The sequence below is a fragment of the Bombus terrestris genome, chromosome 1 (genome assembly GCF_910591885.1).
Source record: "Bombus terrestris chromosome 1, iyBomTerr1.2, whole genome shotgun sequence".
Taxonomy (NCBI): domain Eukaryota; kingdom Metazoa; phylum Arthropoda; class Insecta; order Hymenoptera; family Apidae; genus Bombus; species Bombus terrestris.
This window is the reverse complement of record NC_063269.1, coordinates 6,453,541-6,476,848: the sequence shown is the minus strand read 5'-3', so window position 1 is coordinate 6,476,848 and position 23,308 is coordinate 6,453,541. Positions and strand designations below refer to the sequence as shown.

The 23,308-nt window shown below is 32.2% G+C and overlaps 4 protein-coding genes across 9 annotated transcripts; 1 reads left to right on the top strand and 3 right to left on the bottom strand.

Moving 5' to 3' along the window:
- Positions 1-258: 258 nt before the first annotated feature.
- LOC100648849 (phosphoglucomutase-2) lies at positions 259-3,581 on the bottom strand. Its single transcript, XM_003393182.4, has 10 exons — positions 3,450-3,581; positions 2,790-2,934; positions 2,449-2,705; positions 1,856-2,318; positions 1,567-1,754; positions 1,313-1,490; positions 1,016-1,239; positions 804-909; positions 508-734; positions 259-429 (listed from the first exon to the last, which is right to left on the bottom strand). Exons 1-10 carry the CDS (start codon positions 3,467-3,469, stop codon positions 327-329), a joined length of 1,911 nt encoding a protein of 636 aa, XP_003393230.2. The 5' UTR covers positions 3,470-3,581; the 3' UTR covers positions 259-326.
- On the top strand, positions 3,505-7,981 carry LOC100643230 (START domain-containing protein 10). 5 transcript variants are annotated; one of them, XR_007223935.1, is made up of 9 exons: positions 3,505-3,644; positions 3,901-4,070; positions 4,155-4,368; positions 4,460-4,607; positions 4,736-4,888; positions 4,966-5,090; positions 5,165-5,287; positions 7,028-7,094; positions 7,198-7,981. XR_007223935.1 is itself a non-coding variant. In XM_048405458.1 (8 exons), exons 3-8 carry the CDS (start codon positions 4,213-4,215, stop codon positions 7,034-7,036), a joined length of 714 nt encoding a protein of 237 aa, XP_048261415.1. In that variant the 5' UTR covers positions 3,505-3,644; positions 3,901-4,070; positions 4,155-4,212; the 3' UTR covers positions 7,037-7,981. The 5 variants fall into 5 exon arrangements, 4 of the variants coding, with proteins under 4 accessions (XP_048261415.1, XP_048261394.1, XP_048261423.1 ...); XM_048405458.1 differs by having other exon boundaries at positions 7,028-7,981; XM_048405437.1 differs by lacking the exons at positions 7,028-7,094; positions 7,198-7,981 and adding an exon at positions 5,402-6,163.
- A 535-nt stretch (positions 7,982-8,516) lies between these two features.
- On the bottom strand, positions 8,517-12,507 carry LOC100643473 (protein HIRA homolog). The gene is made up of 11 exons (XM_003393141.4): positions 12,133-12,507; positions 11,990-12,052; positions 11,732-11,842; positions 11,032-11,630; positions 10,664-10,939; positions 10,333-10,598; positions 9,718-10,258; positions 9,443-9,632; positions 9,082-9,366; positions 8,870-8,964; positions 8,517-8,766 (listed from the first exon to the last, which is right to left on the bottom strand). The coding sequence occupies exons 1-11, from the start codon at positions 12,167-12,169 to the stop codon at positions 8,644-8,646; spliced, it is 2,586 nt and encodes an 861-aa protein (XP_003393189.1). The 5' UTR covers positions 12,170-12,507; the 3' UTR covers positions 8,517-8,643.
- A 394-nt stretch (positions 12,508-12,901) lies between these two features.
- On the bottom strand, positions 12,902-15,701 carry LOC100643600. 2 transcript variants are annotated; one of them, XM_012310185.3, is made up of 8 exons: positions 15,404-15,701; positions 14,996-15,293; positions 14,737-14,890; positions 14,517-14,659; positions 14,234-14,430; positions 13,769-14,156; positions 13,459-13,707; positions 12,902-13,400 (listed from the first exon to the last, which is right to left on the bottom strand). In XM_012310185.3, the coding sequence occupies exons 1-8, from the start codon at positions 15,491-15,493 to the stop codon at positions 12,976-12,978; spliced, it is 1,944 nt and encodes a 647-aa protein (XP_012165575.1). In that variant the 5' UTR covers positions 15,494-15,701; the 3' UTR covers positions 12,902-12,975. The 2 variants fall into 2 exon arrangements, with proteins under 2 accessions (XP_012165575.1, XP_012165580.1); XM_012310190.3 differs by lacking the exon at positions 15,404-15,701 and having other exon boundaries at positions 14,996-15,067; positions 15,138-15,279.
- Between the last annotated feature and the right edge of the window lie 7,607 nt (positions 15,702-23,308).

The window sequence follows — 23,308 nt, the reverse complement described above, 5'->3', positions numbered from 1 at the left end:
TATTTAATATGTTGTCTTTTTGAAGAATTATGTAAAAATTTATAAAATTGTTAACAATATTTAACTTATTGTTCTACATTATCACATTTTGTACATGATATAATTAATTGTATTCTATTTAATAAAAAAAAGTTAATTGCTGAATTTTTTTCAGTGGCTAATAGCATTATAAGCTAAATATAATCTCTTCTAAACAACAAGCAATTACAAAAAGTAACCAATTAATTAAGTTGAATATAAATAATTAACACGAGAACATGTCATAAAAAAATATAATATAATTAATTTGTCGAATTAAATAATAATTTTTGTGTTTATAATATTATTTAACTAATACGAGGTAGAAGACAGTTTATTTCAGGTTGAAGAAACTCCATCACAACAGCTGATACCATCTCATCAAGAATGCCTTTCAAGGCTTCAATATCTCTGAAAATAGTTATACAAGATTAATAAATTACTTTAAAATTATTTATACTATAACTATGAAAAATATAAACAACTTACTGTTCATCAGGAGAAGCACATAATTCACTGTAATATTTAATTTTGGGCTCAGTACCGCTAGTTCTTAACGTTATAACCAAGCCATTTTTAAATGTAAATGTTATCATTTGACTAGATTTCGAAGTAGGTAAAACAGCGGTATTTTCTGGTTTTGTGTTATCATAGCCAGTTGTCAGATCACGCACACCTATTATAATATACTTCCCATTAAGAATATTTGTTGGATACTAAAAAATGTTTGAAATTAAAGTAATAGCATTGATATTCTGTACATATACATATGTGTATTTCCTTACTGTATTTGGTTTGCCAGAGTATGTTCGTAATCTTTCAAATATTTTCTTGATTACACTTGGCTCATGACAAATCCAATATGAATTTTTAGAAATATGGTGTCCATATCTAAATCAAATACATTTTTTTAATAAACATGTATGTAAAGTGTGGAACAATAAATAGAATATTCATTCAAATAAATATTTCAAATGTAAATTGTGCAATAGCATACTGAGTATATATTTCGTTTAACAAGTCGTGAAGAGTGAGTCCCATAGTTTCAAGATAGGCTGATAATTCTGCTATGTGCATTCCAGCACTTATGCCATCTTTATCACGAACTTTTGAACCACACATAAACCCTATAGCTTCTTCATATGCAAACAAAACTACTTTACCCATTTTTTCTAATTCTACAGTTCTATTACCCATCCACTTAAAACCCGTTAAAGTTTCCTTTAGAAACAAAAGGGAACATATAAGAATAAAAATAACAAAAATACTTCAACTTTATTTTCATCATACTCACTTCAAAATTAAATCCATCGTGTTTAGCCATTGATGCTAAAATTTTACTTGAGACTGTTGATGCCAACATGTATACATTTGAGAAATCTGTATCAGGATGTTGTACTTGATACTTATGCATCATCCACCATCCCAAAAGTGCTCCCAATTCATTACCAGAGAAAATATACCATTCATCACTATTACAGAAATGCAGAAACTTATTAAATCGTAGGTACGTATGTACATTGTTAACAAAAGAAACAAATAACATACTTTTTCATTTTTGTAGCACAAGCTAGTCTATCTGCATCAGGATCATTAGCAAGAATAACAGAAGAAGAATTTTTATCTGCTACTTGTATGCTAAGATCTAAAGCACTTTTTCCTTCTTCTGGATTTGGAAATTTAACAGTTGGAAATTCTGGATCAGGTAACTTTTGTTCCTCAACTACTATAAATGGCTGTAATATATAGAATAAAACTTTAATGAATTAATTGAAATAGAATAGAAGTATAGAATTTCTTTGATATATAATAAACATTAAAACCATTATAGCAATACCTTAAAATTTGCAGCATTAAAAGCTGCAGTCATATATTGATATCCTACACCATGCATAGGAGTGTAAGTAAATTTTAATATTGTATTTTTATTCACTTCTGGATATAAAACAGTTTCTTTGAGATCATTAAAATAAGATTGCATAACATCATCCCATGGATCTCGATATAAAGAACTGCGATGGACTTTTGTTACTTCCCATGAAGATTCCATTGGTTCAAGATTTTTAAGTATATATTTTTGGATTTCTTTATCGTGTGGTGATATTATTTGTGCACCATTTTCCCAATAAACTTTATATCCATTATCATTCTTAGGATTGTGAGATGCTGTAATCATTATTCCAGCTGCACACTTATATTTTAATACACCATAAGGTATAAAGGGAGTTGGTACAACTTTTGAAAACAGATATACTTTTATATTTCTTGCTACAAAAATTGCAGCAGTCAATTCTGCAAATCTAAAATGATATGTAAATCTTACATAACATTAATAAAATTTCACAGACATAATCCATATTTATGTAATATATAATAAATCAAATAGATTCTATAATAACTAATAATTATAAATCGAATATCCTGATTAACCTTTTACTGCAATGGCGTCCATCATATCCTATTATGACACCTTTTTCAGTTACATCAACAATGCTATCAAGTAAATACATTGATAACCCTTGACCAGTTTGAACTATAACTAAATCATTCATTTGACTATATCCTGGACCCATACAACCTCTTAAGCCAGCTGTACCAAATTCAAGCCTTTTTAAAAATAAATTAAACAAAACTTTATTATCATTGTTAAGGATTAGCTCTTGAATTTCATGTTCAGCAACTGCATCCTAAAACATATTTCATAAACAATGTAAATGTTTGAAGATTAACATAAAAAATACATTTTATATAAAATATCATTAATTAGAAACCTTATTCCATTGTAACCATTCATTAATTTTATTATCCAACTCAATATTTCCAGTATTAACAGAAATTTTTACAGCCATGTTAAAAATATATATCCCAATATATATCCAAATATATATCCAAATATATATCCCAATACAGAATAACCTAAAATATAATTTATAATTATAATAAACTGTTTAATGTATTATCCATATTAATTGTACTTAAAAATGTAAACAATAGACAATGGAGAAGTAAATTTCTATAGCTTAAAAAATAATGTATCATAATATATACGGTAACTGAAATAACGATCGCAAACGAACATCAATGATCAGTAATAATCATTGTTCATGATCAGTAATTATCATTAACAAATGTTGCATTGCTATTTTTATAATTGTAATTAACAGATTTAAATAAAAATAGAAAAAGATAGATAGCTTGCAAACATATATAGAAAGTCATACTAATATTGAAATATTATTATGTATATTTACGTACACGTATACATGGAGGCTAAAGAAATTATAATAAATTCATTGATATCTACTTAAGAATTAAGATATTTACAAATGAAATAAAACGTGCCTCAAATAAATAGTAAAATGATAAATGTATAATGAAAAACTGGAACTCACGTAAAGATAATGTGAATAGTATGTTAGATACTGACTAACCTGTTATCAGTATATGTCATACCCGTAACACAAATCAGTTGATTCTTCCAATGCGCATTTTTGTTAGATGTTAATTTTTCAAATATTTTATGGAGAATTTATATAAATTTATAAGTTGAGTATACAAAATAAGTTGTTTCTAATTTGTAGAAACATTTTTCGGCTGTAAGCGGTAGTCAGTTCAATATACATGAGGTATGTACATATACATGTAGAAAATTCATTCAGATTGTTTTTACTTTCAAGAGAATGCACGTAACAATGTTTGTGCGGGCTGTTTAAATTTTTGTATTTATTTATATTGTTATTACATAGCTGACTTAATAGATCAATTAGGGATGATAGAATTTACCAATATTAAAATGCTATTAAACAAGAGGTTACATTTCAACCTTTGATTTCAACCTACTATACTAACTTATCAATTATCATATTTTTATTTTCTTTTTAGTATGAATGAAATTCAAGAATAGTATATTTAATTTCTATCTTTGGAAAAGAAAACAATGATTAAGACTGACCAAATACTTCTCTGGCATAAATGTAAGGCTTATTACAACCAAGAACTGAACATGCATAGGTTTTTTATTAAATTGCTAAGAATTGCTCTATGAATGACAGGTATTTTTGTGTTTGTATTTTTATCAAGTTGTATTAATAAATTATAAAATTAAAAAATTGTGTCATTGTATATTTTATTTTTAGAAATTGTGCATTTAAGTATTAGTTATGTTAATTGTGTCATAGACAATATTCTTATAAAATGGATATTGGAATAGTTAAAATTGCTGAAGATAAGGATTTTGAGAAGTTGAAACATTTATATGATGATAATAATGATTGGAGATTAGATTATAATAAACCTGATTTATCAGTTTGGACAAAATCTGTATCAGGAATTAGTTTTAGAATGGTAAAGGTATGTATTATTTCTGTTATTTGCAATTGAGTTTTCTATTTCTTTTATATATTTATAGATATTTAATATTACTGATGGAAATATTTTTCAGATTAGAACACGTTTTGCCGATGTTCTACCAGAAACGTTATATGATGTGTTACATGACCCTGAGTATAGAAAGGTTTGGGACACCCATATGATTGAATCAAAAGACATAGGCTTTTTTAATCCAAATAACGATATTGGTTATTATTCAAGCAAGTATTTAATATTATTGACTAATTCTATTTGTATTTATATAGAAATTATAGTTGTTTGTATACAAATAATGTATATATATATAATATATGTGTGTATATCTATGTATATATATATAATCAATTAGTGGCCTGTCCATCTCCATTGAAAAACAGAGATTTTGTTCTACAAAGATCATGGCTTGATACTGGTATAGAGCAATTAATTTTGAATCATTCTGTTTTTCATAAAGATTATCCACCAAGAAAACAATTTGTACGAGCAACATCTTATCTTACAGGTATGATTTAAATATTGAAATAAAATTTATTATTTATTTCTGTGTATTTTATTACTTATTTATTTATCTTATTTAAGGATATATAGTAAGACCATCTCGAAATGGTGATGGTTCTGAATTAGGCTATGTTTCTCATACTGATCCACATGGAAAATTACCAGTATGGTTGGTTAATAAAGTTACGCAAATATTTGCTCCAAGAGTATGTAACTTTTGTGTTAATTACAATTGAAACTTTTATTTATATTAAATTCTCAAATTAATTTCTTGTTTTAGATGGTTAAAAAATTACACAAAGCTTCTGTAGCTTACCCTAATTGGAAATTACTTAATAACCCAAATTATAAACCTTGGCATTTCCCTGAACAAATTGCATCACCACGTATAAGAATTGAGGATGTAAGTCTTTCTTCTGTAATTTCTAACATTGAGCATTATAGGCAAATTACGTTTTATGATAAAATAGTAATTATGATTTTAGATACAATAAATTTATTTATAAATTGTTTGCAGTGTGTAAAGTCTGCAGAAGAAAAAAATTCAAAAAATTATTATGTTGATGAATCAGAATTAAAAGAGTCAGTTACAATGGACAGTGATTAGTTTTATTCATGAAGTAGATGTTTCCATTGTTAACATTAAGAAAATAATATAATAGTTGAAATTATAAAATGCAGTATTATAGAAGTTTGTAGTATCAACAAAGCTTGATGAAAGTTAATTTATTTGTGTAAATGTGTATATAACTATATATTATCTATATACACATCCACACATCTAACTGCAATTCATTAATTATATTGGTAATAGTAGTATCACAAATAGTTATGTGGCCTATTGCAATGAATGACAGTATGATTAATAAGAATACATCATGGCCTGTCTTGTATTAAATATTATATAGTTATAGTTCCTTATTGAATCGGTGATGTACGTGTTGTTGAAAGTATAATTTGTTACATGTGATTCAACATAACGCACAATATGCAGGTTGTAATTTTTAATTTATGTGTTTGTTTGTTTTTATTCTTTTATGTGAGTATTTCAGTATTGCATATAATAATTTTTGTATATATGTATAAAAATTATCATTGAAGGTACAAAAGATCTACATATTGTCTACATTAAATATTTATTAAGATTAATGCATTATAGCTTGATACATAGATAATGATTGTAGCATCTTAATATTACAAGTGCGATTTTAGGAATATTAGCGAAATCTTAGTGTTTGGATACAGAAATAGTAATCACATACAACAATATAATTATTAATTTTCTTAAAAATGATACTGCATAATATTATTAGTTATAATTATTAGTTTTGTACTTTATAATATACAATTGTTGATTTATTTTGTTTTATTTTTTATATCATATTGTTTATATTACATCTCTATATATAACTTGTCTAGACAATAGGTAAATATATCCAGTAAATTATATAAATTCTCTTGCTTTTACCATAGTGTAGTTCTTCTATTTAGAACCTTTTACACATTGTAAAAAGAATTAAGATTTTCTATATTTATTAAATATTCTGCCTCAATTAATGCAATTAACATATCCTATTTATACAATGTTCTATTTACATTTATACAATTATGACATTTATCTCTTATAATAACATACGTTTTGTGATTTTCTATATTTAATAGTAATAACTAGCTTTCTAAAGTATATGTACATGCATATTTATACTTACATAAATTATCGGAATATACATTGGTATTTAATGTGTTATTTATGAATTTTTTCAATGATGAATATTTCAATTTTTTGGAGATAAACTGATTCTACATATTTAATTTTATATGTCATCTTTTGTGCATTTAATTATTTAAATGTTTCAAGTCTAATTGCACTTGCCTTAGAATGTAATGGCCTTGATAAATTTAAGATAAAATTTATTTGTGTATATTCAGTATATTCTAGTCATACTAAATATTTTTATTTCCTAAATTACAGTGTCAATTGAAAGACAAATAACTTGAAATTTCTGTATATACATATACTCATGTATTTATGTGATTAGAATTTTTACATTATATATATATATATATATATATATTTCTGTATGTACTTACATAGCAAAAGATAGTTATTATATCAGAATAATATTTGTGATATTATTTTTAGGAATTTTGAAGATGGTTAATGAAGATTTAAAAAAGATGAGAGTTGTATTACTTTTTAAATCTACCAAGTAATTATTATCTTTGTACAAAATGTATTGCAGCAGAACAGATAATATGTATTTTATTCAATTTAAAATAATCTATATTCTTATATTACGTCATTCATTGTAGTTTGGCTGATATCAATATACTGGTGCAAGTTTATATATACAAAGGTGATACAAAAGTACATAAATCAATTGTGGTTTATTGATTCTTATGTATTATTTTTTTACTCTTACTTTAATGGTCTCTATTTGTATACAATACAATTATATGTATGATTAGTGCAATTCATTATTGAGGTAATTGTTATTTTTATCTGTTATGTGGAAATAATAATGATATACTCTATATATTTTTATCCAAATATATTTAACAAATTGTTAGAAACAAGATATCAAAATAATGATTGGATTCCATATAAGCATTAATCTTCAATGAAAGGGTTTGATTTGATGTATTTCATAAATTTGACGTAACAGTTATTAAGTTTACAATGAGAAGAAAAATTTCTAATATAGGTAATTATAAACTTATTTTGTACCAGGAAGTTACTGCAGGGCCGGAAGACAAACGGAAATAAAGAATATATATATAATTATAAATTTATTTCTGTCCATTATTACTAATTTTACAATTTTATTATTAAGAGGATTAACAAATTTCATGTTTATCATATAACAAATTATATGAAATACATCAAATAATTTTTGTATTGTATTATATTTGTGAGTATATTATATTAGTGTAAGTATTTTTTATATTAACAAGTGCATATAATTACAATTTAAGTATGGAAAACTTTTATATTAATATTAAAGTTTAATGTAGTGTGTTATACATTGCCTGGCACTTGATTTGTTTAAAATGTACTGTATGAAGATGGTATAAAATTGTTAAAATTTCTAATTAATTAATATGTTTTATTTTCCCTTTATTCTTCTGTATAATATTGCATGAAAACGTCAGGAAGTTTTTTAATAGAATGGATAAAATTGTTTAATAACAAATACTTATTAAATGTTAAAATAAAAACATTGTTTATTTAATATAAAATATTACTATTATTATACAGATATTTTTATTATTATATTATGTATGATATAAAAAGACTGTACAATTTTTTTATCTCATAAAGATTTGTTCTTAAACATATACAAGAGATACAAAATAATTCTAAAAAGGTGCTTGAAATCTTGTATCCGTTGTCTATAATTAAAAATAAATAATGAAGTTTCAATAATTACAAACTCATACATTCTTTGATTTGAAAACGTACTGCATAAAATAAAAGAGGCATTAAAACATCACAAAGTATGGAATCGAATTATTATTTAAGTGCATATTTATGCTGATTATATATAGCGAAAAAATGTATCATTTTAAGTTTAAAATTAGCAATTCACATTAAGATTGGAAGTTGTTACAGAAATCAGAAGTTTATGAAGTCATGTTCATTATTATATTTTTACTATAGATATGTTTAATAAAATAATTATGTTTTTCAAGTTTCTAGACACCATTTTAGAATGTATATTGATCACGATATAAATTCTATACGTTGAAAAATTACTTTTAATTAGTTTGATTTTTCAGTGTTGTCAACTGTTCCATGTACTCAAGATATAATCTTTGCCAGCGAAGATGTCCTCCAATAACAGATAATACATCCTCCAAAAGTTTATGTTTTTTAATCCCCTATATAAAATACAGAAATATGGTACTATGCTTCTAACTAATAATAGCATATATAGTAAAGAAATAGAAACAAATAAATGTAGAATATGTACTGAGATAATACCAAAATTAAAGGATCCCATATGCTCTTAGAAGCTGTTGTATGACTTGGACCCAAAAATTCGTCTAAAATTAACCTTAGACGTTTTTCTAATCCGTCTGAAAGAATATTATTTTGTGAAATATGATAAATAATTAAAATATAAAGAAAGGCATATATATATGTTTGTATATATTCTTTTTTATATTTTAATTTTTATAATTTAATATATATACCTTGAGTTAATAAAAATGACACTAAAGCCATGAGCCAGTGTATGTATTCTTGAGCACTTCCAAGAGCTTTGGAAGCAAGTAGCTGTTGTTCTAAATATGATACTACACTTGGTGCACTATGAGGTAACCTTGGATTGGGAAAAGTATTACTAGCAGTTCTAAATAATCCTTCCTGCAAAGAAGATAACGGACCTCTAGGTGCTCTATTTCCAGATGCACTTGATGCATTAAATGAAGCCCAGCGCCATATAGGATCTTGACTGTCACCAATGAGTAGCCATGTACCTAACAAGTTTTTTTTATTAATGTATTGTATGTAATGTACAATAAGTAACCTTATTAGTTAATATAATTTATATACCCATTTCTTTATGATATATATATGCTCTAGCGTTCGTGAAGGCTAAATGGGGCATTCCATTATATAAAGTACAGGACAATAAAGAGGTACCAGGTACTGCTAAATGCGCAGCAGATGTAGAAACTATCATTCTACATGAGTATCCTATTTCCCATACCCGTACAGCACCACAGCTTGAAATAACCATTACCTAAAAACATTTATATGTATTAAACAATAATTATTCTTCAATTTAAAAAAAAAGTAAAAAAGGAAATTAAAAAAGGAATTAATACTGCATTTCCAACTGCATGAACTTTTGCAAGTGGTGCAGGCGGTGCTAATGGAGGTGCTGGACGGCTTCCCTTTGTAGGATGAAATGTATGGAGGCTACCATCTTCTAACCCAAGTGCTATAACTGTCGGTGATGCTGCAAGTGCTACAGCGCTATATCCCAGATACAAATCCCAAGTAGGTTCAGAATCTGTGCCTTTAAATACTTGTAAATGAGCTAAACCTTGGCTGTTAGTAACAGTTACTGCATAGTGACCAGCTTGTTGAGACAATGAACTGGACGGTTTTAATGGAGGAAGTATAACTTGATTTATATTTCTTTCAGATGCAATTTTTGGTTTCTTGTTAAATGTATGATAAGATTTTGGAGTCGACTGGTCACGACGTTTTAAAGTAAGAGTAGAACTTTGGTTGTTTATATTTGTCGAATTTAAAGACGAAGTAACATTAGGCGTTACGACGTCGTTTCGTTTCTCAATAACAATAGAACTTTTTACTTGGCTTGTAAATGTTGGAGTTCCTAGTGGATTATTTGACGAATCCCTGAGTAAAAATTATTAATATAATCTAAAGAACATATAGAAATTATAATTTCGTAAAATTACAGTCTAACTCACATTGTATCAGATGGTGGTGGTATAAACATTGGTGTTATTCGCCTTTTACCATCTGATGTCCTTGTTTCAATTTGCTTATTAATTGGGCCTTTAACAGGAGTAGTTGTAGTAGTAGTGGGTGGATGTACTAAATTTATATTTGGAGGTGCTGAAGTTGGTTGTGTCGATTGTGTCGATGTTTTTAGATTAAGAAGCTCGGGTGCTTCCATTACAGTACAACCACCTTGAACTAACGGTTTACCATATAATCGTTCATGAAGACTACTCTGTAATGAAATAGAAATAACTATTTGTTTATTACTATTTGAAACAATTCATGTAGACCACATACTTGTTCAGCAGGATCTAATGGTTGACCTAATTCCTGCTGTGTAAACTCAATAAGTACAACAGATCCATCCCAAGAACAAGCAGCTAATCGAAGACCACATGGTGACCAACTAGCATCTAAGACTGAATGTGTAAATAATTCATGTATTACTACTAAAGGTCTTTTTAAGGACGTCAACCAGACGGATAGAGAACGATCGCGTGATCCTATAGCAACACAGCAATACTGTTTAGAGGAACCTGGTTGCTTTTTTTGTAGAATGTTACCATTAAATCTCTGCAACATGTGAAAAGTTAATAAATTAATTACTTAATAAGTAATTTGACATATGTAAATCATGAAATTTATATCTTATGTTTAATATATACCACACAAGTAACAGCTTTACGATGACCAACAAAGTCTTTATCTTGTGTCCATCCATCCCTTTCAATTATTTGAGCTGTGGGACCTCCACCATTCATTGCATGAGCTGATACTAAATATTGTCCATCTGGACTCCAAGAAAGTCTTAGAACATGTGTTGTTCCACCACATTCATCAAATGGTTCTGATATTAGTGCTGCTTCTGTCCAATCTGTTGTACGCCATACTCTTAACGTCTTATCATCAGATTGTGATGCTAAATATTTTCCTACTGGATCCCACGTAATTCCTTTTACAAATCCTGTATGGCCCTTTAATACAGCTACAATAGCTGGAAATTTTGATGCATCCCACACAATTACGCTATTGTCTACAGATGCAGAAGCTAACCATGGACTATGTGGTGCCCATGCAAGATCAAGTACATCAGCTTCATGAGAACGTAATGTAGCTATGCAACGCCATGTTTCAATACTGGATTTTCCACCAAATATTGAACTTCCACCCGATCCACCTGACAATCTCCAAATCATGATCAGTTTATCTACACCACCTGATGCCAGCAAACCATTGTTACTCCATCTTACACAATTGACACAAGCTATAAAAGTATTATATATATTTTATTAATATCATATACATATTTATATACATGTAATAACATATGAAAAGGATAAATTAAATTTTAACTTATTTTCATACCAAGATGATTATCTAATTGACACAACATTTTTGGTATATTTTCATCTAATTCAGCAATTTCACTAATTACTGGCTCCATATTCCATATAACAACCCTTCCGGAATCTCCACCTATAATTAATTTTAAGAATAATATAACAAATATACCATAAAATTATAATTTAATTAAATATATTGTGAGTATAAGGGAAAAACTAACAGATTCAACTATTTCCACAAAACAATATTAGGTATAAATTGAAAATATTAATGTTATACCTTGTCCACCAGTGGCAAGCCTTTTTCCATCCGGGTGTATATCCACGGAAAAAATTGGATATCCTGAAAAATAAACATTTTATGTTACATTTCAATTGTAAACATTGCAGAAAATAAATCCGAGTAAAACATTTTGTACAAACCATCGTGCGTAACCCAATTAGGTTTTACTAGTTTCATGCTGTTGTATCTATTAAAACTTTGTCGACTCAATGATTGTTGTCCATAATTAATTTTAAGCACTGTAAGATTCAATTAGAATCTCTATTTTCTAAAATATAACTCTTTATTATGTAGTATAACCTTAAATTAGAATCCAAACACATTTTACTACCGGCAATACATTTTGGTGAATTTCTATGAAAACACGAAAGGTGTATTATCGTAATACATAGATATGTCGCGTTCTTTTTTATAAAAAAACGATTTTATAAAAAACGATTTTATAAAAAATGACACATTGTTTGCTTGTATACACTATACTGTCTTACAGATACTACCAACATAAGCAAGGTGAATATTATAAAGATTACTCAAAAGGTTATATGCTATCTACAAAGTATACGTATTTTAAAATCAATTTTCCAAATATCTAAATCTCAGATGATCGATTTTATTCTATATTTTGGATTTATTTTTATTTTTATCCTCTTGAATTATTTTGTATACTTTTCGTAAAAATAAAACTAAGGTGTGTTTACAATTGTGCGATATACTATTTATAATGTATACCATAATTACTTTAAAAATTTTTGCAAAACTGAATCCATTAGCAATACACCGAAATGGAGATATATATACATATATACATACACATATGTACTTTCAAAATTAATTTCTTAACAATAAACTAAATGCATCTTATTTTACGGTAATTCAATAAAAAGCCAAGGAAAAGTAGATAAAACTTCATTTAAAAAAAAATATAAAAATTTATTTCATTACATACATGTTTGTAAATTCTTACAACTATGTATTATCGCATTTTATGTAACTAATTTTTGATTTGATGTCCGATTGCTTACTTCAAGTAACTTTTTATAACGTTCAACTAAATCACCGATTGAACGTCTACGATGTTTACTTTGTTCGGTTTTACTGATAGCATCATCGTCATTATTTTTAATCGCTACTTCTATCGTGTCACATATATCAATCACATTAGCTTTATTTGGAAGATCATTTACTACATCTTCCATTTCCAACATGTTTTCAGATTTATCTTGTTCGGCGGCCAATTTTTTTGGTGTGGCAAATTCTACATTTATGTTACAAAGACTTTTTGTTGAAATGTTTAGACTAAGCTCTGATATATCATGCATTTCTTCAATTATGCAATTTGTAATCGCTGTAGAATTCGCATTTGAAGAACAAGGTATAGATATTATGCTTGAGTTTGCTGCTGCTGTTGCTGCACAAAAAAGAGAAGAGCTTTTAATTTTTTAAAAGATTTAATGCTGGTTACGTACCTGTTATATTATTTCTTTTTATACGAGTCGAAAATAATCGTGAATATTTTTCTGCATGTTTGGAAGACAATACATTTTTTTTAGATAAGACCATATGCGTATCTAAAGACGACTGTTCATTATTTACACTTGTAATTGTGTCTTTAAAATTGATTCGTGATACTAATAAATTTTCTCTTAATTTTGGTCCATGTGATGCATGATTTTGTTTTAGGCGTTCATACCTCGAAAATAGTGATTTATGTGGAGCTGAAAAGAATTTTCGCATAAATATATTATTCAATAATTTTATAAATAGCTTTAGTCTTACCTTCTACTGGAGTTAATTGCAGTCGTTTCTGAAGATTACTTCCTTCATCACTATAATCAGTATCAATTTTAATGAGAGGTGATGACATGACCACATTCATCATAGGTAATATAACATCATCATCATGGATTTGTATTACATTTTTCTGACATAAAATATCTTGTGTCTCAGATATTACTTTAGTGATATCTGCCAGATATGTTTGAATTATATCGAGTGCTGCTTTTAGATCTGCATAACTAGCTTCTATTTGTAATAAACATTCCGAAAAGTCCTCTAATATATTTAATTTCAATCGGTTTTGCAACTGAGTCAGGAGAAAATTAAATAATAGAATAAAATTATTTAGCATTAATTTATCATCCTTATATAATTGAAATAGAAGACACTGAAATGTAAAATATGTTTAATGTGTTACTTTTCAGTTTATTAATATTTATTAGTAAATGTTAAACAAGTACTTACTTGCATATCTGGAGAAAATAGTTCTGAAACTTCCAAATGATTTATTTTTTGTAATGGTTTTGCATTTAATATTTTAATATCACTACTATTATTTGTGATTATATTATTCACTTTATAGATGACCTGCTCTACATCTCTTAAAGCTTTATTTTGTATTTGTATTTTGTTTAAGCTTTTACTTATGTTCATTTTCCATGCTAGAATTAATAAATAATTAATATTTTGAGAAAGCTAAAACATAAGTATATATATAAATTTAAAAATATGGATTAAATGTATCAACTTTTTATTATTTTATCATTATTTATGTCCCTTAAATATTTCTTAATTGAAACATGTACAGGTGCTGTTTCTGAGAGACTTGCAATTAATAGTTCTTTTTCAAAAATATCTGCTATAATATTATCTAATGTTTCCTTCTCGTTCCTGAAAAATGAGATTTAAATTAAATAAGGAAAATTAGACAACAAATGCATCAATAAAAACAAAAGTAAAAATATTACTTTAAAACAGATTCAACTATATCCTTCATTTTGGATAAATTTTTATGTTGATTCAAAATATTGGAATCAATTCTTGCATTAATTCCTTGTAAAAATTGTTTTGTTAGATTTCCTTTATTTCCTACTTGTGGTGCAAACGCAACATCATAGATAGCTAAAAAAGTAAGAACCAGTAATATAATGGAATTTCAATATATTTTACAATAATGGATGAAAAAGATGCGTTAAAAAAGTATCTTCTATAGAAAAAATATCTTACTTTCTCGCATAATATATCTTCTTACAACTACTTGGGATAATTTCCACATAATGATTGTAAATTTACTTCCACCTGCATGAATTAAGTGAGATATAAGTATACTTGGAAAACCAATGTCAGGATTTTCTGCAGATATAATTACTAAGTAGTCTTTGACACTGTTGCGATACTTTGCTTCAGTCTTTTTGCAAATTACAGGCCATTCAATTAGCTTTTTAAAACGTTCTGAATCATATATTGTTAATAAGTAATATGAAATATGTAAGAAGCCTATTGTGTTGGGTTTGTCAAACATTCCCTATAAATTGAAACATTATAATAAATTAAAATAACGGAAGTATAGAAAAAGATAATATATTAAAAAATATTTTCTAATAAATGTATTTATTTTCTAATAAAAAAATATACCTCGCGGAAATATTTCTTGAACTCATCACTAGGTTGAATTACTTGGGATAGTAAAAGTACATTTCGATGGAAAGATGCACTTACGGCCATTACATCGATATAAAATTGATAGCTTCGTACAGAATTAGGTAATATCAATTATAATGACAGAATTATAAAGAACATAATTCAAGTGTTAAATATTTAGATCACTTTATAACATAATACAAGATGAAGGAAAATCTTGTTATTAACGGCTGTGTTAGAGCATTTGAATTTTAAAACCACATACTTGCTCCATTACAGAAGCGAAACTGATATAGTAAATAGATAACTGCTCTATACATATGTATGTCTATTTAATTTATGATCTTGGGTTTTAATAAACGGATATTTGTAATCGTATTAAATTTGAAACTTAGAAAATTTCTTGTTTGTAGTAAATTTGTATATTTTATGTACAATGCAAGCTGTTCTGTAATTAAAGTCTCGAAAGTATTTTAAATAAATAAATTGGTATGTATTATCAGAAAGGAAATTTCCTTTCTAGTATTATTATTGTACATACAAAATAATATAATATAAGAACTTGTAATTCGTAATTAATAACATAAATGCTGTATCATGTAGATCTGATGTTCGATATACTTTTTTGTCTCATTATTGTAACCATACGCAAGATAAAGAGTAGATTTGTCATTTTATGAAATTCAATATTCTGAATTACCGATCATTACGATCGGTAAAAACGATTACAAATAAAGATACTGTTATGCCATCTACGATTTCGAACGATGAGGTAAGGAATTACATACATATAATCGCAACAAGTTATCAATTATAGGTAAAGTTTGTCTCAGTAACTATAAAATGTCGGAATCATAGACGAAATAGGCATAAAATAAACGTGACATTACAGATGAATATACATATCTTATTCGTAGTCCCACATTTTGGAGGTCACCTGACCCTCTTACCATTTTTCTGTCACGTGCGACGTTATCGATTCAGTATAGTTACTGGTTCAAATTAAAACTAATGTCTTGTATGAAATTATAAATAATATGTTGAAATAAAATATCCTATAATTGCAACAAAGTATAGAATTTTATACTTTTGCAATACTTCAAAAAGCATTATTATACACCTAACTTACTTAATTTACTAATACAATAATAGTTAAATGATTCGTATAATTAGTTTCAATAGGATTACGAAGAACATCAAATTACCTACTTGCTCAAGTACCGAAGTACCGAGTAAGAAGTAAGCAATGTTGCAAATCCTCGAATGGACTCCGTAAGCTTCGTGATGACAATTCCTGCAACTCAACGTAATTAGCGAACGATCATCGAGTAGTCACGAAGGCCATAGGTGTTTTTAGAGCAACTTACGAATATGAGGGGTTATCAAGTGCATGTTAATCCGCGTGCATTCGAAGTAACGGAGTTCGAAGGAACGGAGTGATCGCGATCTGATAATCCGCGAGAATAATTTGTTCTATGTGATAAGCGAGAGAGGCAAGGAAGAAGAGATTTTTATTTTTAATCCCAAGTCAGATAAGCGTACTATTGTATAGAACGAGCTCACAATGGGCTTAACATAGGTATCTATCTTATGATCAATTGTAACTAAAACTCACGATGTTCCTGCGATATCTTACGGTGTCCTACGTCACTCTTCTTAACTTAAATCGTAGATTTTTCGCAATTCTTTTACGAGAATTCTAATTCTTTCTTCCCTAATACCCTCCTTTCCGCTTTGATAATTTCGTTTAGACGTTTTACGCGATCCAGGAGAGAGAACATTGGGAAACTCACACTAAATAATTCTAGGATAGAACAACTTAACAAATCGTGGCAAGCATTTTGCTTCACCGTTTCATTGATTGACAATGATTGTATTGTGGTCACGATACTGACCGAATGGGATTATCAGCGTGAAATGCCTGCGAACAAAATCTTTCTTAATAACGTATGATACGTCAAAGAGTACCGTGGCTATTGAGGAACGATTCATCTCAATCATGTCACAGGATCATCGTAGTTGATTTATGCTCTTAGGATCCAGCATACAGTTCAAAACCGTCCCTTCTTCCCTTCGCGTGTCACCCTCTCATTTTAACCGAATGCACCCCATGGCGCTGACATATCTCGCGTATGGGTCAATATCCATAGTATTCGTAATCAAATGCACGAAATCTCGTCACGGTGTTATGCATACGAGAAATCTATATGATAGGTATCGCTGGATCGTAAATAAAACGCTAATGCAGGAGATATAGCCGAGAAAAACGATCTGTGGATGAGTCGTTAATAAGAAACAATTCGCAGCTGTTTTTGAACGTTTACATCGAAGCTAGATTCGCTCTATAGGTAGATGGTTCTGTACTTTGTTTCCAATTGAGCCGATGACCTCGTTCTCACATCATGTGGAACGTGGATACGCAGCATCGAACGAACTGTTATCTCTAGATACGTTCCATGCGTATATTGACAAAGGACGAATAAAAACGCTGTCAAGATTCCGACGCTTACAAAGTATCATTCTTGGTATAAAAATCTAACGAACTATGTAGATCATCGTCTGTGATCCGTAATGTTCTAATCAACCAGTAGGTCGTTAAATACATCGCGCTCCTCGAGGCAGCCGTCAATGTCTGAAGATCTCGCAAGCGATCTTGTGATGGCCAAAAAATGCGTGGGTGCGGGTGATCGTCCTCGTGGTACATTGTCAACTGTTAGTTGACAGGGCACAGGATGCGCCTTTTCCGTTCGGAAAGAGTTTCGCTGGCCACTCCCATCCCATAGAATTACGTTCAATCGTCCATCGATCGAACGTGACCGTATCGTCAGCTATACTTATCGATTGACCCTCGCCGCGTATCTTTCCGCGCGACGTTTTGCTCGAAAAATGATAGAGGCGCCGGTTCCGTCTTCTCCCGTCGATTTGCCCGTCAAATAATTCTTCTGGACGCTGCGGGCCTCGCGATTACGACTCTTTCGCCGTTCAGCTCGCGTCCGCTTCGCATCGATTGACGCAACGTTACCAAAACGCGATTTATGACGAATCATTTGCCCGGTAATTCGATTTCGTGTTGTACGCGCGCATCGCTATCGACGATGATGATATCGACGGAACGATAGGAAATTGATAATATCGATATCAATCTGTGCGTTACGCTATGGGAAATCGATGCGCATTCCACACTTTCCGCATGATGGCATATACGCGGTAAACGACTGAATTGGGTGATGCAAACGAAAGATCGACTCACAATGCAATTTCTTTCTTTGTCCGTGGGACTACTTAATCGTTGCAATTATTCACAACGTCGCTTACATCTTTCTTCCACGGTAGGGGACGACTTACTTGGTCCATTTACACGTCGAGATAGCGTGCGGATCCATCGAAGGAACGTACCCTCGATTTCACCGGGAACGACGCGCCCAGCTCACAGAAAAAAAATTCCTAATGTCCCCATTTACGTGACGCAACATCCGGCCCGTTCGTGTTTCAGTCACATCGTGTATCGTCTTCATTGTAATCGTCGTTGAGTCTATATACGATTTTTCTATACGAAAATTCCGCCCTTTGTGCAGTCTGGTGTATCGATTCTTTTTTCTCTCGTGCGAACGAAGAAAAAAGGAATGGCTCCTGCGTTGCGTTCAATGCATCGTCGAGAGAGTGCAAATATTTTGTGAATTCCTCGTTCCCGGGTATACGTCGACGAGTGCCATTCAGCTGGATTCATCGACGATATTTGTAGCAAACTCCGAGTCGCAAAGCTTTTTAATACACGTGTTCGTTTTCACGCACTGTGCACCGTGCTTCGATTGTAAGGGTGAACCAGAGAGTTGCATTGTCAGCAGTCCTTTATGCCCACACACGTGCATCGACTCGTCGTGTTCCACCTCTTCGATTTCCTCGGATTTCTCTCGGTTACCTGCATCGTTGAAAGGTTTAAGGGATGTTTCCTCGGGTTTGTCCAACGAGCAGCCAGCTATGCTTCGAAACGATTCTTTGTCACCAACAGGGATTTATTGGTGCAGCTAAAAACCTAGGGGTCGGGGGAGAGAAATCCGAGCTCCGTCTGTAAAATCACGTTACAGAGAAACTGTCTCGGTGGGTGGACTGCGTTTTTGCGGTTGCCAGAATCCTCCCATGCTCGTGGTTTTTCTACGTTCGAAGGCTCCTGCTTTTTACCGCGAACCTCGCTGTCGACTCATCGGCACCACTTTCACGGTTGGTTCCAGCCTCCTGGACCCACGAGGAACGAAAACAGGACCGTGAATATTTTCGAGAGGCAACTTTGCGAGTAATCTCGTCTTGTTCTCGTTGTTTCAGAGATGTAACCGCGATAAAAGACACCTTCACGATTGCAGGAATTGCGCCTCGTCGGCGAAGCAAGAGAATCCCGGGTTCGCATTTAAGCGATTCAATTGATGCGAATAATTACGAAGCCCTCAAAAAGAGCATTCGCGATAGTACCCAGTTACCGCGTCTAATTATGTAAATCGCGATCGAGTCGTAAATTAATTAGCCTCGCTGACTAATTGAAGGCACCCGGACTGGCTTGATCGATCGCGAGTCAGCAACCTCGCCGGAGAATTGCATTCGCGTCGGGTGCCGGCTCACGGAATTCTTCGTCGTCACGGATCGATCCATCTTATCAACTTGCTCGGGTGGATCGTAGCGTTTTTCACGGTTCGACCGTAACACGGAAACGTCTGTGTCGCGAGTCGAACATTGGAAACTGGTGCGAAGCATGATTCGTGAAAGGAATGATGAAACAGAACGTTTCGTAATTGAGTTTGAACGATAGTTGATTCGGTAGGAGGTTTCGAGAAGGTCAAAAACAAAACTTCCAAGATTTACCAACGATCTTATCGTTATCTAGCGAGATAATCGATGATAAGACAATCGACTTCATTTGTCAAGCACTTCTTTTTACAAGACTTTTGCTAACTATGAAATTCAGATTTATTAGCTTGATAAGAGTAACGTTTTTCCGCTAGAAAAAAAAGTGATTCGGATGGAATAGAAGAGAGTTTCCAGCAACTTCAGTGGTAAGTTCTGTAACCTTAAACTCGTGTAAAAAGATCGCGCGATTATTCTGATCATTCGTGGCAGTCAAGAACAACGAGGTTGTTAACTCTTAACATCGAATATACCTGATTTACAGCAAGTTATTTCTTCCTTTAAGCGATCGAGCACCAATGATAGGATTCGTAAGAGAAAATTTGAGTATAATAACGTTCTTCGAATATATTAATAATTAACGATTCTGCTAAATTGATTAATTATCAAAATTACCATTATACAGTTACACAGGCGAAGTTACACAAACGAAATTCAATTTTCTCTTCAATTCTCGTATCTCGAACGGAGGAAGAATAGAAAACGACGAGGTAAGGAAATCTGGTGAAAGACAGAGGAAGAGAAGAATCAACGAGGAAGTGGCAATCCGAACAGTGTCTTTTAAGTTCTCGCTATTGGATCGTGGTAGGCGTCGCGAGTATATACCGCAGGCACCGTAATCACTGTTATTTCATCGTGAACGGTAATGCTCTGGCTTAAAGCCGCCCTACTTATACGCATTACCCGGGCAAAAGCAACGCGGGCCGCGTCCCCGGGCAATCATCGTTCTCCAGCGTCATTACGAAATTGCTTTAGCAAATGAAATGCGCGGTTATGCGCGAGTACGAACGATCTTCTTAAATTGAGATTTATTGGAAAATCGAGCGTACCGATTTCCGGTGTGTCCATAAACAGGCCCAAGAGTGGACGAAGCCTTCTTTTGCATCGGGTTACGAAGTCGCGATTACGCGTCCGATGATTCCGACGATTTAAACGCGACCAGCAAGAAATCTCCATCGCGAAATTGCTTCCATTTTTCCACGCTACCTCCTACTATTTGTCTTCCCGCAGTTACGATCCGGCGAGGCGATCGAACGCGTTTCGATCGTTGAAATAAGCGGTTGAAGCGACGGAAGACTTCGAAAGACGTCGAAAGAGGATTTCATTTGAAGAGGAACGAAAGAAGTTGTAACGACTTTCGAGGAACGTCTTTCTCGACGAATTTCATTAAACTCGGAGAAAAAACGACGAACGAAATGAAAGTTCTGTGGAGATGTGTATGCGCTTGCACGCGTTCGGACAAACATTTGCCGGGTAAACCGATGAATTCCATTTTCACGAAATTTCACTATTTTAGTTCCAGAATAGACGATTGGTACGTCATTTTTCAGGAACCGTCGATTAACTTCGACGGGACTCGTTAACTCAACTTCTGCGGCCTCGATTCGAAGTTTTCCTACATCGTTCGAACAGTTGACGCTTATTATGCGAGACGAATCGAAACTCGCTACGATGGCGTCGAATCGCGAGTACAACTCTGAAGCTTAGAGACGCGGAGTTGAGCTCGCGGGATCGTGGAAGAAGTTTCAGTTTCGTACCTCTGTAACCCTCTCGGTAATCCATACCGTTTTCTTGAATAAGCGTCTCTTTCGAACGGCTCGTATCGACGATAACGTACTATTGCGGTTGCCCGGATGGTTTCGATATCTGGTTACGTAGCGGAATCTTGGTTGCATTCGCAGCGGATGCAGCCGGTAGCCAGCCGAGCAGGGTATATTGATTTGCCCGGATGCCGGGCCTGGCGCGACGTTCAACGCGCTTCGAGAGGATAATGGCGAGAAGCATTTGCCGAAGCGGACTTTTCCTAACGAGCACAACTTGCCACGATAAACGCGAGTCACGTGCGTAAACATCAGCCGTCTGTCGCTTTTTAACTCGACGATGGAAATCGCGGGTAACCGAAGAACCATTGGCGGCGATTGCTTTTCTTGCGATCGATCCGATCAATGGCTACCGACCATTACGCGCTACTTACGAGATTAATATCGCGATACTGTGCAATGAGAAATTTACTAGCGCGGAATATGCTACGATACGAGGTTTTCGAGTAAAAAGAACAGAGGCATAAATTGCTGGTGAATTTTTGTGAAAGCCATCATCGATGGTCATATCGGTCATGGTTTTTGGGGAACGAAGATAACACAGTTGTAACAGCCGTACTATCTAAATAGCGTGCCCTGCTAATTCGTTAATGGGACATCCTGGCTGACACGCACTTTAATCAGTTTTCAGCACACCGATAACAGGCTATTATTAAGTGGCCTTCGGGAGAATGGTCACCGTGTGGTTCGTCGTACGAGTTTATCGCGGCGGATCGCGAAGGATCGCTTTACTACGCCTTGTAAAAGAAAAGAAAAAAAAAAAAGAAGAAAAATTCTCTCGCAATTTAGAATCTTCGTTTCCAAAAAGCTGACAAGTAAAGACTGCTAAAAAAATTGAGAAAAGACGATTAAAAGTAAAAAAAGGCGCTCGAGTATAGACCGTTTCGTCGAGATAGCTCGCAATTACGTACGCTAGTGCCGCTTATTACTGGAGTGTAGCAAAATGGTCATCGGAAACTGATACATTAATTGTCGTTTCGGACGTAGTCATGAAACACAGTTGCAGTGGAAGGAGGTTGGCTTTCCGTAGCCGCAAATTAAGGCATAACGCGACGTAAGGGCGAGGGACTGGGCAAAAGCAAACGATGTTGCCGGTGTTCGTTCAACTTGGTCTGAAAATGAATTTACGAGGCCATAATCGCCAATTGAGATGAGTACTTGTTGCGTGCAATCGGCCCGGCTCAGACCTTGTGTCGAAGCGTTGCATTCTTCTCGTGTTAGGAACTGTGCTACCACGACTACGTACAGCTCGTCGCAAAATTAGGCGAAAATTAACCGGGACTCGATCGATCGATTCCCACCGCGATATTCGAGCCGATACGGTAAGCAATCGATCGACCCAGCGATTTGTTTGCTCGCGTTTTTCAACGCGACCGCGTTATTCGCTTCGTCGTGCCGCGACAAG

Excerpts from the sequence above, each read along its gene's own strand:
- LOC100643600 (XM_012310185.3), bottom strand. The coding sequence starts at position 15,493 with ATGGCCGTAAGTGCATCTTTCCATCGAAATGTACTTTTACTATCCCAA. Across the intron at positions 14,431-14,516 it reads TAATGATAAAATAATAAAAA|CATGGAAAATGAACATAAGT; the intron begins GTTGATACATTT and ends TATTAATTCTAG. Across the intron at positions 13,708-13,768 it reads GCAATTAACTCCAGTAGAAG|CTCCACATAAATCACTATTT; the intron begins GTAAGACTAAAG and ends AATTCTTTTCAG.
- LOC100648849 (XM_003393182.4), bottom strand. The coding sequence starts at position 3,469 with ATGACATATACTGATAACAG. Across the intron at positions 2,935-3,449 it reads ATGACATATACTGATAACAG|GTTATTCTGTATTGGGATAT; the intron begins GTTAGTCAGTAT and ends ATTATATTTTAG. Across the intron at positions 1,491-1,566 it reads TGTGCTACAAAAATGAAAAA|TGATGAATGGTATATTTTCT; the intron begins GTATGTTATTTG and ends TTTCTGTAATAG.
- LOC100643230 (XM_048405437.1), top strand. The coding sequence starts at position 4,213 with ATGGATATTGGAATAGTTAAAATTGCTGAAGATAAGGATTTTGAGAAG. Across the intron at positions 4,608-4,735 it reads CGATATTGGTTATTATTCAA|TGGCCTGTCCATCTCCATTG; the intron begins GCAAGTATTTAA and ends ATAATCAATTAG. Across the intron at positions 4,889-4,965 it reads AGCAACATCTTATCTTACAG|GATATATAGTAAGACCATCT; the intron begins GTATGATTTAAA and ends ATCTTATTTAAG.
- LOC100643473 (XM_003393141.4), bottom strand. The coding sequence starts at position 12,169 with ATGAAACTAGTAAAACCTAATTGGGTTACGCACGATG. Across the intron at positions 10,259-10,332 it reads CCACCACCATCTGATACAAT|GGATTCGTCAAATAATCCAC; the intron begins GTGAGTTAGACT and ends ATTTTTACTCAG. Across the intron at positions 8,767-8,869 it reads TATGGGATCCTTTAATTTTG|GGGATTAAAAAACATAAACT; the intron begins GTATTATCTCAG and ends TATTTTATATAG.